The sequence below is a fragment of the Bos taurus genome, chromosome 10 (assembly GCF_002263795.3).
Source record: "Bos taurus isolate L1 Dominette 01449 registration number 42190680 breed Hereford chromosome 10, ARS-UCD2.0, whole genome shotgun sequence".
Classification (NCBI taxonomy): domain Eukaryota; kingdom Metazoa; phylum Chordata; class Mammalia; order Artiodactyla; family Bovidae; genus Bos; species Bos taurus.
In genome coordinates this window covers 46,334,510-46,347,744 of record NC_037337.1, presented here as the reverse complement: position 1 = coordinate 46,347,744, position 13,235 = coordinate 46,334,510, and the positions used below count along the sequence as shown (strand labels likewise).

The window sequence follows — 13,235 nt, the reverse complement described above, 5'->3', positions numbered from 1 at the left end:
CTGACCCTGTCCACAATCATTAGGAAATGAGTTATTCCAAATCAATGAATGCTCCAGATAAACTGATGCTCACTTCTTTAGTTTTTACTTTCCACAATTAGGATGGAAATTCAAAATGTATTAATACTTCATACTTAACCTACTTTGAAAAAATATACATGCCACACAGAAATTAACATCCTGTGGGAAAATATTAGAACCCAGGTCTTTTTCCCTTGACTTTTAAAACTAGGGCTATTGCTATCATACTATCTTGAACTTTTGGGGGGAAATTTAAGTTAACATGTACGTAAATACAGAGAAACATACGAAGGTTAAGTTTTAGTAACAGATGTTAAGTAGAAGGTATATACAAAAATACATGTGAAATAAAGAGGTTCTCAAAACAACTACCTTCATACACACTGTCCTGCTTGCCAATAAGATCTGGAGCTTGTCCTTTGTACCTGCACCAAACACAAAGAACATTGTGTTTTCATATAAAACAATTATTACTCCAAAGCGCAAATTATGTCATTAGGACATTTTAAAGGTCATTAATAAAGCAACACAAAATAAAAAAGTAAGTTTCATGTTATGGAAAGTGAAAGTGTTAGTTGCTCAGTCATGTCCGACTCTTTACAACCTCATAGACTGTAGCCCACCAGGCTCCTCTGTCCATGGATTCTCCAGGCAAGAATACTGGAGTGGGTTGCCATTTCCTCCTCCAGGGGATCTTCCCAACTGAGGGATCGAAACTGGGTCTCCTGTGTCTCCTGCATTGGCAGGTGGGTTCTTTACCACTAGGCGCCACCTGGGAAGTCCCTTCATGTTACGGGCTAATGTAATAAAAACCACTGGTATGTAGGTGTTTACAAAATCAGTGACTATTTTATCAAATAACTGTGGAGGTTTCTGAGTGACCAACATAAATCTTTTTTTCCCCCCAATTTATTTATTAATGAGCAAAAACCTTATTCATTAGCTATTAATTGCTATTTAGGAATATAAAGAAGTAATATTTTCATGGAAGCTCATTTAATCTAAATAGTCTATTTTTTTAATCAAGAAAAAAGATCTTAATCAAGATGTCAAAAATATGGTGAAAAAAAAACAAAGGAAAAAGAGGAACATAAGCCTCCTGAAGGTTAAAGCAAAGGTCCCACTCACAATTTGTTAACAAATTTAAGATTAATATAGTCAAACTCCAGTGAAGGACCTGAGACCATACCACTGTTCCCAGACTATAGACTGCCACCTCTGGCAGGAACTTGAATTCTTCCACTTCCCTCATCCCTGTATCTAAATTCAGCAATCACAGGACTTTATAAAGGAAAAAAGTAAAGTGAAATTGAAGTCGCTCAGTCGTGTCCAACTCTGTGCAACCCCGTGGACTGTAACCCACCAGGCTCCTCCATCCATGGGATTCTCCAGACAAGGGTACTGGAGTGGTTTGCCATTTCAGGTAATTCTTCACATGAAGAAAACTACAATCCCCATGTCTTAATGAGAGATACTTTTATATACTTCAGTCAGAGCATCTGGATATCTACACAACTTCAAGGTACCTTTCAGAACTTGTTGCCTTGGATTTGGTCTTCAGGGCTAAGTACTTTTCCCTGCAGCTGCCACATAGCAGGTAGTATGGATTTCCACTCCCACATTCACCACCGAACCAGCCATCCACATAGGAGCCGTTGCTGCGATAGCCCTGGCGGTTTGCGCTCCGCCCGCAGCCTGGGTGATTTCTCTTCATGTGCTGATTGAAGTTGACGACACTGCATTCACACAGCTCACACACCACCACTTCTTCCCTGTCTTCAGACTCACAAACATGCTGCACAAAATGATTTCATATCACATGATTAGTCAAATTAACATATAATTAAGAGGTAAGTAGATCATTTATACTAAACTACTTGTTTACATATGCTGGAATATTTGCAAGATGTTCATCAAAGCTATAACAAATCAAAATTCAGATCACATGGTCTGAAGGTGTTCTTTGCCCCTTCCTCACACTAAGTGACAATAAAAGTAACTGACTATACTACTGAGAAAAAAATTATTAATACAAACAATCTGCCTCATCTCAATGATTTAAAATCCCTCCAATGAAAACTTTTATCTGATCATAACATGCGTATCTATTTTCTGAATCTCTAAGAAGTCATTTAGATTAATTTATCTTATTAACTTAATATATGATTTTCCCTATAAAACTTATACTTGTGAACTTCTCAGTTTCCCTGCTACAAAAAGTATAATGCTAAACAGTGTAAACATACAAACCCACCATGTACCCTGCCCTTTGATGGACGTATTTACAAGATCTAGGTGGCACTGGCTCCTAGAATGAGGCATTGCAGTGATTAAATAGAACCTATGAAGGAGAAGAGCATGCATTCAACAGCAAGATAAGCACAGCAGCCATGTTAAATACCCAGCAGAGTTGATTGGGACCTGATGCTTATTTGTAATCTCTTTGATATTAGAATCAAATGATCACAATATGGCTCTATTCATCTAGTCTGGGGAGAGAAGCAATAAAATCGCACAGAGAAAGCAACAAGAGAGACTTTTTCTTATTAGTTTGTAGGTATCAAAGTAACCTCAAGTGTTAGAGCCCCAAACTTTAGGATGAGATGTCAGACTTTTCAGAGTGTTACAACTCTAGGCAAGGCTGTTATTAGTAAGCTATATGAACAGGAGGGCAGGAAAATAAGTCAGAGCAGCCCCCGCTGCAGTCACACACACCCAGGTAGGCCAATCCAGTACCTCTGGGATCCACATTCCCAGAATATCATTGTCACTGGTCAGGTCTTGTCCAAACATAGCTTCCATCGCTTCATCATCAAGATCAATTTCCAATTCCTCATCTAAATTAAAGTCATACAACGCCCCTGGGTCTTGTTGCAAAGATATTCCTTCTCTCCGACTTTGATTCCTGTGGGCCTGCACAGAGCGGTATAACCCCGCTCAGAACAAAACAAGAAAGGCATTTTATTTGCATGTATAAAATAATTCTGAATATTTCGCCAGTTCTTAACTGCCGTACAACGCAGGTAAGAGCCTATCTCAGCTGACTTACTGGACTCCAGATCATAAACATAAAACTTTACCTATCATATGTGCTTCTTCTTCTGTGAAATGGGGATAATAGCATTCATACCTTGCACAGTTGCTGATAGGTTTAAATAAGATAGTCCGTGTAAAATATTTTATAAAGTTTGTTATACAGAAGAACACTCAGTAAATGTGGGCTGTCATTATCCTTTCAGTTTTTTAAAATCAGTCCCTTTCACTATATATTAAATATACATCCTATATGTTCTAGGACAGTCTCAATGACTGTTCCTATAAACTACTGAATCATTATTTATGTTTTAAGAATTCAAGGATTAAACTCTGCTTTGACAAAAAACATATTCTAGATTTCAGTTTGGAAAATATATTCCCTATAACTTACATTTCATATGCCAATAACATAATCCTCAAAATATTTACTAATGTAACGAAAAAATACTTTTTTGCTTATCCAGGGCCTTACCTAGTAGTGAAGCCCTGAAGTCCACAAAGTACATCAGAAAAACCAGTGCCTACTTGGCACAGAACTCTTTCTAGTTCCTTCTCACCTGTGATATCTTAAACATGTATCTTCACTTCTTAAATTATGTTTCTTGAGGGCAGAGACAGCATTTATGAAATTTCTCAATATCTGCAAGTGACTACTATAGCCTTCTGCATCCAGAGGGAACTTAAAAACAAATTTATGAATGTATGCTGTGATTTAAATTAAATAAAATTATATAAATGCATAGAAAGTAATATGCAAATAGTTGCTCTTTGAATGTGGAGGTACTGAATATTTAATATTATTAATCTATATCTTCTTTAATGTTGCTTATACATTGACTTTAAAATATAAACAAACTATATAATACTTTCATAAAGAGAAGGATATGAAACATATACTTACCTGCTCTTGCTAGCAATGTTCGAGCAGCTAAATCAAACTTGTGCCTTCTTGTTACTGCTGAGCGACCCCTAGCCGGCGGTCCACTTCCAGAAGCTGCATTCTCTGCATGATCCAGATTATCAGCACTAAAAGTGCAAATTTGAAAGCAATGCACATTTTAAAAAATCATCATGAACAGAAAACACAGGTACTAACTTGCTTGCAGTACATTTTCCTCCAAGTATTATCAAGAACAGTATGTTTATGATACAATTTTGAAATATATCTTTTGTGCTTGGCAAAGTTCCTAAGTTATAAATGTTATATTGCTCTGAGCAGTAATGTTATCTGATTTTGAAATACACCAACCATGAAATTATGCTTAATACAAGTTTAAATTCAAATGAGGTCAATAGCCTTAACTAAATCTTAAATGATTATATACTGAAAATCTGAAATGACTGGGAATCCTTGCCTTGGAACAACAGATATTTCAAAATAAGTTATGGAAATATTCACTGAGCTTGTCAGAAAAAGCCTGAAGATTAATATAAGATACAAGCCCCAATATGACTTCATGAACTAAAATGAAATGAAGATTTAAAGTCATAAGAAGTGCTGAATGAGGAGCATTTTAGAAAGAATTACAGAATACTTTATTACATTTTTTTTAATTGCATGATAATTGCTTTACAATGTTATGTTGGTTTCTACATTTCTTTTTAGGCTAGGCATTATTACAGAAGTTGTTTTGCAACTTTAAAAAAGGGTGCATTGCATTGGATATTAAAAACTAAAGGTGAGATGAAAATATAAACCTATATTAAGAGACACAAAGATTTCTACTGAATCCATTTCTATTGAATGCATTAAATCAATTATATAAAAATGAACATTCTAGTTATTTAACATATAATAAAATTATTTTACCAACATGTTTATTTTATTTCAGAATAAACATTTTAGTTTTTAGTTGTTCTTTTCAGCAACTTTATATTAAAATTATTTCCTTATTTTCATAAAAATATCATTCAAGTCAAAACCTGTCATGTCATTTTCACCCTTCACAGAAACATAAACTTGTAACTGAAATGTCCATCTTTTCATATATCTCTACTTAACAACCTTATACACTGGAAGCACCTATGAAGGGACATAAGTGGGGCTCTTGAGGCACCATTTATAACACATGGAACAGGAATATGGAAATTGGAATTTCACCTTTCACTAAAGCCTTCCTCCATTTCAGCAGCATCAGCTGACGGTATGTCTCCTGGTGACTGCAAATAACAGGGATCATTTGACTTCCCACCACTGCCTGCAACTGCTGCTCCGTGCCTTGAGTCTGCTGTGCTGCCTGACTGGGGCTCTTCCTCATCCTCATGCCCAGGGTGCTCTATCATCCACATGGCAAGGACGGTGATGTTCTGGGCATCAGCCTCGCCTCGAGCACCTGAACGGGTGGAAAAAAGGTCTAATATTGACTTCGGGCAAAATAATTATTCCTGCTATCAGTTTAAGAGTGCTTGCTATGATGCAACTGTAATTAAATCTTGTATTAAAAATCTTATCAAGCTTTATGGCCTCTTAAAAAACATATCACCCTTAATAAAGATCATGTTTCTCATATCTGCATATATTGATACTTGAAAAGTTACAGTACCTGTGGCTTCCATGGCTTTCGCAATCTGCCGGAGAGAGAACCCCATTTCTAACAAGGGTACTGCAATCGCTGGAGGAGGAGGAGAAGTTGAAAGTCTACTGCTTGGGTCTGACAAGGCTGAAACAAAAGAAACAGAGGTAAAGTCCTAAATATCACTATATACCACGAGTAAAAAGTGTTCCTTTAGTGACCATAATTCCCAATTTTCTTAATACTGTCTAAATTTAATGAAATGTTAAAGAATTCACTAATTGAATGTGATTAAGGTTTTTCTTAAAGATAAACCAGCTATTATGAAATAAACTTGCTGAAAACAATGGTTAATATTTTCTTTTTTAAAAGTTTTCTATTTACAAAAAGTTTTTAATTTTACAGAAATTTTACAGAACAGTACAAAAAGTTCTTTTACCCTGAACTACTGGAGAATAAGTAAAAGACATAATGTTCCAGCTTCCCTGAATATACTAATACATCACTCCTACAAATAACAACATTCTCCTGCATAACCACAATGCAACTATCTAGTCAGGAAATTCACAATTATCATCTAATCCAGATTCTAGTTTCAAAGAAAGTCCTGATGTTTTTTACAGCAAAGGATCCAATCCAGAATAATCTTTACATTTAATTTTTCATGTCTCTTTAGCCTCCGATATTTAGAAGATTCCAGGCCAGTTACAGGGTAGAAAGTCCCTCAATCTGGTGTCTGCTATTTCCTCATGATTAGATTCAGGTTGTGCTTTTTGCAGGAGTATCACAGAACTGAAGTTGCCTTCTTACTGCATTCTATTAGATGGTCCATGATTTTATTTTGTCTCATTACTGATGATGAAACTTTGATTACTTGAGTTAAGCTGGTATCTGCCAGGTTTCTCCACTGTAAAATTAACTCTTTCTTTTCCTTTGTAATTAATAAGTATTTGTGGAGAAAAAACTATGAGAATATGTAAATATCTGATTCTTCATCAAAGTTTCACTCAGCATTTATTATGTTGGGGCTTCCCTGGTGGCTCAGACTGTAAAGAATCCACCTGCAATGCTAGAGACCCAGGTTTGTTCCCTGAGTCAGGAAGATCCCCTAGAGAAGGGATTGACTACCCACTCCAGTATTCTTGCCTGGAGAATCCCATGGACAGAGGAGCCTGGTGGGCTCAGTCCATGGGGCTGCAGAGTCGGACGAGACTGTGTGACTAACACTTCCACTTTCGTTTATGTTTCAGTTCAGTTCAGCCGCTCAGTCGTGTCCGGCTCTTTGCGACCCCATGAATCGCAGCACGCCAGGCCTCCCTGTCCATCACCAACTCCCAGAGTTCACTCAAACTCACGTCCATTGAGTCGGTGATGTCATCCAGCCATCTCATCCTCTGTGGTCCCCTTCTCCTCCTGCCCCCAATCCCTCCCAGCATCAGGGTCTTTTCCAATGGTCAACTCTTCGCATGAGGTGGCCAAAGTATTGGAGTTTCAGCTTTAGCATCAGTCCTTCCAAAGAACACCCAGGACTGATCTCCTTTAGGATGGACTGGTTGGATCTCCTTGCAGTCCAAGGGACTCTCAAGAGTCTTCTCCAACACCACAGTTCAAAAGCATCAGTTCTTCGGCGCTCAGCTTTCTTCACAGTCCAACTCGTTTATGTTTACTGGCTGAATTAATTATCACTATGATAGCTGACAAATGATGGTATTTTAAAGTCCATCAGTGCTTTCAGATTCATCAGTTGGTACTTCACTCTAAAGCAAAGCTCCTCCTTTTTCATGGTCATAGATTCTTTTTGCATTCAAGAGTTATTATCTGTTAGTGTAATTATTGTTTTTTATGTCTCCAATCTCCCAGATTTGACCAGTGGATGCCCTTCCATTCTAATTTATATGTCCTTCAGGCCTGTGTCCATCATTCTCTGAGTATTTCACCACTTTGTGGCACAAGCCATTCTACACTCATCTCATACTCAGACCCGAAGTGCCACTTCTCTCAGAAGATCAAGGTTTCTTTTAATAGCGAATAGTATTTAGAAGATAGGATTTTGGCACTAGGCATGTGTACTGCTATTGAAGCATCACTGCTCCAAGGCTCTCTCAGTGGACAGTTGCCAGTGGAGGCCCTCTTCAACCTACATGGCTCTGACACCTAGTGCCAGACTATGAGGACACTTCTCAACCCACCTGGACTCAAAAAGCTCTATGCCAGGCCACTCCACACACAGAAGTTTTTTTCACCCAAACCTGGCTCTGACAACCCACTCTGGGCTACCATGCCACACACCTCCCTTACCCTGCTGGCATGAATGCCTACCTAGATTGGCCTCACTTAATGGCTTTCGAATTGGATTAGTAAGGAAGAAGGGAAGGAGGGAAGACTATCATTCTTATTTTTGCTTAGAAAAAAAGTCATTACTGCTACAGTGGTGATAGCCCTGATGTATCTGTTGAAGTTCACCTTGCCATGAAAGAGTAACAAAGGCTAGATTTACCCTCACCTTAAGCAACTAAAAAAAAAAGACAAAAATTACCAAACAGTCTGCAGATGGATGATAGGCAGTGTGGGATGGTAATCCTCAAAGAAGGGAATCAAATGAGGCAAGGTGTAAAACTGTCTTAGCTTATGGCCTGGAAAAAATTTCCAAACCTGCAGGTCAGGGAAGGTAAATTCAAGCTACACTTAGGGGTCTCTCTGAATGGTGGAGACAAAGTACAGATTCAAAGGTGGCTAGAACTAACAGGGTAGGATACCAGACACCAGGGTAGGATACTCTTTTCATCTGTATAGAAAGAAGAGAGACCTATACAGAGAACTCCAGAAATGTGCAGAGGGTCCTCGTCACCTCAAGCCTTCAGCTGATGCTAATACAACTATCCAAAGCCAGGGAAAGAATCACCCAGAAGCAGCAGGCAGAACAATCCTTAGAGCTCATATAAGGTTGGGAAGCATCTGTGTTACAACAAGCCAGAATGAAAAAAAACTTTGTAATAAGGCATAAAGCACTGGATAGAATACTAAACAAACTGAAGGTTGTCCTGGTCCCACCTAACAAAGCTTAAAAGGAAGTCTTGAAAGAATCCAATTGTTTTCAAGTTACTTAACTGTATTCTAGAACAAAGTTAAAGTACAATTACAAAAGTACAGAATATCCAGCACTCAACTAGGTAAAATTCACAATGTCTGGTATCCAATAAAAAGTTACCAAACATGCAAAGAATCAAGAAAGCACAATTCAAAATGAAGAGATAAATTAGTTACTAGAAACAGACCTATAAATGAGAGAATTGATAAATTAAGTACAAGATATTAAAACAGATACCATAAATACAGTTGACGCTCATTTGTAGATTCCATATCTGCCGATAATTTACTCACTAAAATTGATTTATAACTCCAAAATCAATACTCATGGCACTTTCAGAGTCATTCACATGCACAGGATGACCAAAAGATTCAGTCTCCTGATGCATTTATTTCCAGCTAAGGTCAAACAAGGTGATGCTGTGTATTCTTGTTTCAGTTTTCAGACTATAACAAGTTTCCTTTTCATGTCATTTAGTGTACTTTTTTTTTGCATGTTTTGTGCTTTTTGTTGGTGATTTCATTGTTTAAAATAGCCTCCAAGTGTAGCACTGAAATGCTGTCTGGTGTTCCTAAGTGCAAGAAGGCTCCAATGTGCCTTACGGAGAAAATATATGTTAAGCTTCACAAAGGCATGAGTTAATAGTGCTCCTAGCCATGAGTTCAATGCTAATGAATCAATAATACATTATATTAAATATAGTGTCTTTAAATTGAAACACACATAAAATAAGATTGTATTTTGATCAGTTGACAGAGTGTGATCAGAAGCTCGCAGAAAACTAGCCCTGTATTTTCACCAGGAATAGTGGTTCCGTTTTTGCTAATTCTGTGTTCACAGAACATAACTGTTCTAATAATGAGAACTGTTATTGCATGTATTCCATAAGGCAGAGGAAAGACTGAGTATGTTAAACAGACATGGAAAATTAAAAAAAAATACACAAAAACTTCTAGAAAACTACAATATGAAGGGAAAAACACACGGAATTTCCCAAGACCTCTGGGTGCTTCCCTGGTGGCTCATATGGTAAAGAATCTGCCTGCAATGCAGGTGACCCTGGGTTCAATCCCTGGGTCAGAAAAATACCCTGGAGAAGGGAATGGCTACCCACTCCAGGATTCTTGCCTGGAGAATTCTTGCCATGGGCTACAGTCCACAGGGCTGCAAAGAGTCGACATGACTGAGCAACTAACACTCACAATTTCTCTATAAAAAAGGCATAATTCAATCTACAGCTTCAAAACAGAGAAGACAGCTCAGTTTGATGAGGAAGATTCCCTTTAATTAAAAGCACTGTTTTACCAGAAAGAGACTCAAAGACTTAGAAAATGACCTTACAGTTGCCAAGGGGAAGGGACAAGTTAGAAAGTTTGGGATGTCACGTACACACTGCTATATTTAAAATGGATAACTAACTTGGAGGACAAGATGGCAGAGGAGCAGGTGGACGTGGAGTACATCCCTCTCCACAGATACATCAGGAATATACCTTCAGACATAGAAGAGCATGCAGAACACCAGCTGAAAACAGATGGGAGTACCTGACCAGCTGAAAAGAACATATAGAACCACGCAAAACTCAGTAGGTTGAAGGAACTAGGGGGGAAAACAGGAGTGTTAGTAGGACTGGACCTGCCCTCAGTGGGCTGGGAGACTGAAGCAGGGGTCCCATCCCCACATCGGGGCAACTGTCTGAGTCAGAGAAGAAACATCTAAGGCTGAGAGTGAAACAGCTCATCTGTGGCAGCCTAAATGGAATGAGAATCAGACAGTCCTTGCCGCAGCCATACATAACCAGGACAGAGATGCAGGTACCCTGGAAGGCATGGAGGGTGGGAGCTGGAGTTTAGAGATTGTGGAGGAATGCCAGGGTGAGGGCTGCTATTGACTGTGGAGAGACAGATTGAGGGGAGGTGAGGGAGGAGATTGTGGTAGGAATTGCCTGTGGAGCAAAGCTGGGCAGCCATGGAAGCAAGGCGATACTGCTGAGTCACGTGTAGGGGATGGAGCCATCACCATAGCCTCTTTCCCCCTTCACGCCAGCATGGGCAGCTGAACAACAGAAAGCTTGGCCCATTAAACGCCTGATACACTGAACTACAGAGTAGGACCCCACCCAGCATGCCCCTTTAAGTGCTTGATGTACTGATCTACAGAGTAGGACCTCAGTCAGAAAGAGAAAGAGAAATATCATATTCTGATACATATATATGGAATCTAGAAAAATGGTACTGAAGAATTTGTTCACAGGGCAGCAATGGAGAAACACACATAGAGAATAGACTTATGGACATGGGGAGAAGGGAGGACAGGATGAGAAGTATGGCAAGAGTAACATGGAAACTTACATTACCATATGTAAAACACAGAGCCAATGGGAATTTGCTGTGTGGCTCAGGAAACTCAAACAGGGGCTCTGTATCAACCTAGAGGGGTGGGAAGGCGAGGGAGATGGGGGGGAGCTTCAAAAAGGGAGGGGATATATGTATACTTATGGGTGCTTCATGTTAACATTTGCAGAAAACAACAAAATTCTGTAAAGCAATTATCCTTCAATAAAAAAATCAATTAAAAAAAAAAGGATAACCAACAAGGATCTACTGTATAGTACATGGAACTCTGCTCAATGCTATGTGGCAGCCTGGATGGGAAAGGGGTTTGGGGGAGAATGGATACATGTATATGTATGGCTGAGTCTTTTCATTGTTCACCTGAAACTACCACAACATTGTTAATCAGCTATACCCCAATACAAAACAAAAAGTTAAAAACCACTGTTTTAGTGACGACAAAACACAATGCCCACATAATCAAGTCCCACCCACATGGAATGCCAAGGTCTGGGTGTCAAAGTGCATGACAGCAAACACACCTGTGCGGTTGGTTGGCCTTGCTGACTGGGAATCAGGAGAAGTTAAGCTCTGCCTTCTTCCTACTTCATCAGAAGGAGAGGTTGGTAACGATGATATTGGAGGAGTCTGTGCACGACGCGTGGGAAGCACAGTGGTAGTTGGGTAACTAGAGAACATTTGCCTTTAAGGAAACAATAATGGTTAGCATAGAAATCCAATTAGAAAATAATATATACATAACAATCTCCTTATAGAAATATGCAACCTGGAAAAACTACACAAGTTGGCTACAGTTTAACTGGGGAGAGGGAAGATAGACTCTGCAGTTTTAAAAATCATTATCTCAAAGGATGCTTTTACTATAAAAGTAGTAATACCTTTTCATTTGTTCAAGCAAAATGAAAGTGATCTGACAAGTAGGGAGAATACAGAAATCAGCAAAATAGATTTTTAAAAAATCTCTGCCTTCGTGGAGCTTTCCTTTAATTACAATACCAAGATGACAGGGGTATTTTGGTAGGCATATTATAGTTAGACAATAAAGAAGACTTTTAAAGATAGATAACTTACAGTTACTTCAGATATATACATTTACTAGTAGCCATGAAAGTAGTCACATGGATTCAAAGTAATAGTCTATAGGTAAGTTATGGAAACAAAAGGTAAGTGCCTAGTCACACAACACAAATGAAAAACAGTATATGAATGTCAGCAGTGTAGAGAGGTAAAAGTACAGGAGAAGTAACCCCTCTCAGGCTAAGAAGGCAGACACTAGCTAAAGAATAAAGTCCAGGAAGATCCTCACTGACTGACTGCTCTTTAGATTTGCCGAACAGAACTAATGACAACTTTTTAAGCACCAAAAAAGCACTGTCAACCCAGTCAAGTAACTGTGATATGATGAGGGCAGTTGTTCTCTGATTTTTCTCATGTTAAATGATGGTGAGCCAGGCGAGACAACTGCAACTCTACTAACACAGTCCCAGCCAATATGAGGTAAATGCAGACTAAAACGAAAGAAGGAGCCACAGGCCTGGTGGGGGCAAGGGAGCATTATTTTACCATGGAATTCCATGCCTATGGAGTTTCAGGGCAACAAAGAGTTAAAGTGCTACTGATCCTCTGTTGATGCCTTGAATTCTGTAACTGCCAGAAAGATTAAAACACATATTAAAGTATCCTATCACTCTTCTTTTCCTCCTTTCTCAAATAGAAGTAACTCCTGGAGCTGTGTTACTTAAGAGAGACTAAGAGATAGCCAATGTGTCGGGACTGGCCACTGGTATAGCTACTAGGATTAGCACTCCTTCTGCCTAAAACGAGAACAATAATTCTTATTCTGTGAGATGAAGCTCACTGCATCAGAATCATGGAGACTTAATTCAAACGCAAACTAGGCACCACACTGGACCTACTGAATGTGACTTGCTGGGAGATAGGGTCCCAGAGCTTTAGAAAGCCTCCCAGATGGCTCTTGAGTACAACAAAATTTTACCATCATTACAATAACAACCCCTCTCCTACTCTCTTAAGATGTCAGTCTACACACTGGAAATAATGAGCTGTCAATTAAGGGAAGGGGGGAAAGAAATAAGAAAAAGGGAAAATAATCATTCTGCTTCCCTTAATTTCACTTAAGCCCTAGTTAAAAGAGGTCACAAAACAGTCTCTCTCCAAGAATTTTCACTTAAAGGTTTTCATTTGGAAAAGAAAAAGAAAAAA

General features: G+C 38.8%; 1 protein-coding gene across 22 annotated transcripts in view; it reads right to left on the bottom strand.

The window, feature by feature from the left end:
* HERC1 (HECT and RLD domain containing E3 ubiquitin protein ligase family member 1) overlaps nt 1–13,235 on the bottom strand; it is a 231,896-nt gene that overhangs the window by 50,302 nt on the left and 168,359 nt on the right. For 19 of the 22 annotated variants that reach the window (XM_059890543.1, XM_059890540.1, XM_059890541.1 and 16 more), the window contains 7 exons: nt 11,534–11,694; nt 5,601–5,717; nt 5,159–5,390; nt 3,959–4,083; nt 2,737–2,957; nt 1,548–1,816; nt 394–446 (listed from right to left, as the gene is read on the bottom strand). In XM_059890543.1, the coding sequence (XP_059746526.1) occupies nt 394–446; nt 1,548–1,816; nt 2,737–2,957; nt 3,959–4,083; nt 5,159–5,390; nt 5,601–5,717; nt 11,534–11,694 (1,178 nt within the window). The remainder of the gene's footprint in view (nt 1–393; nt 447–1,547; nt 1,817–2,736; nt 2,958–3,958; nt 4,084–5,158; nt 5,391–5,600; nt 5,718–11,533; nt 11,695–13,235) is intronic. The other 3 variants (XM_059890546.1, XM_059890553.1, NM_001103282.3) reach the window with 1 other exon arrangement.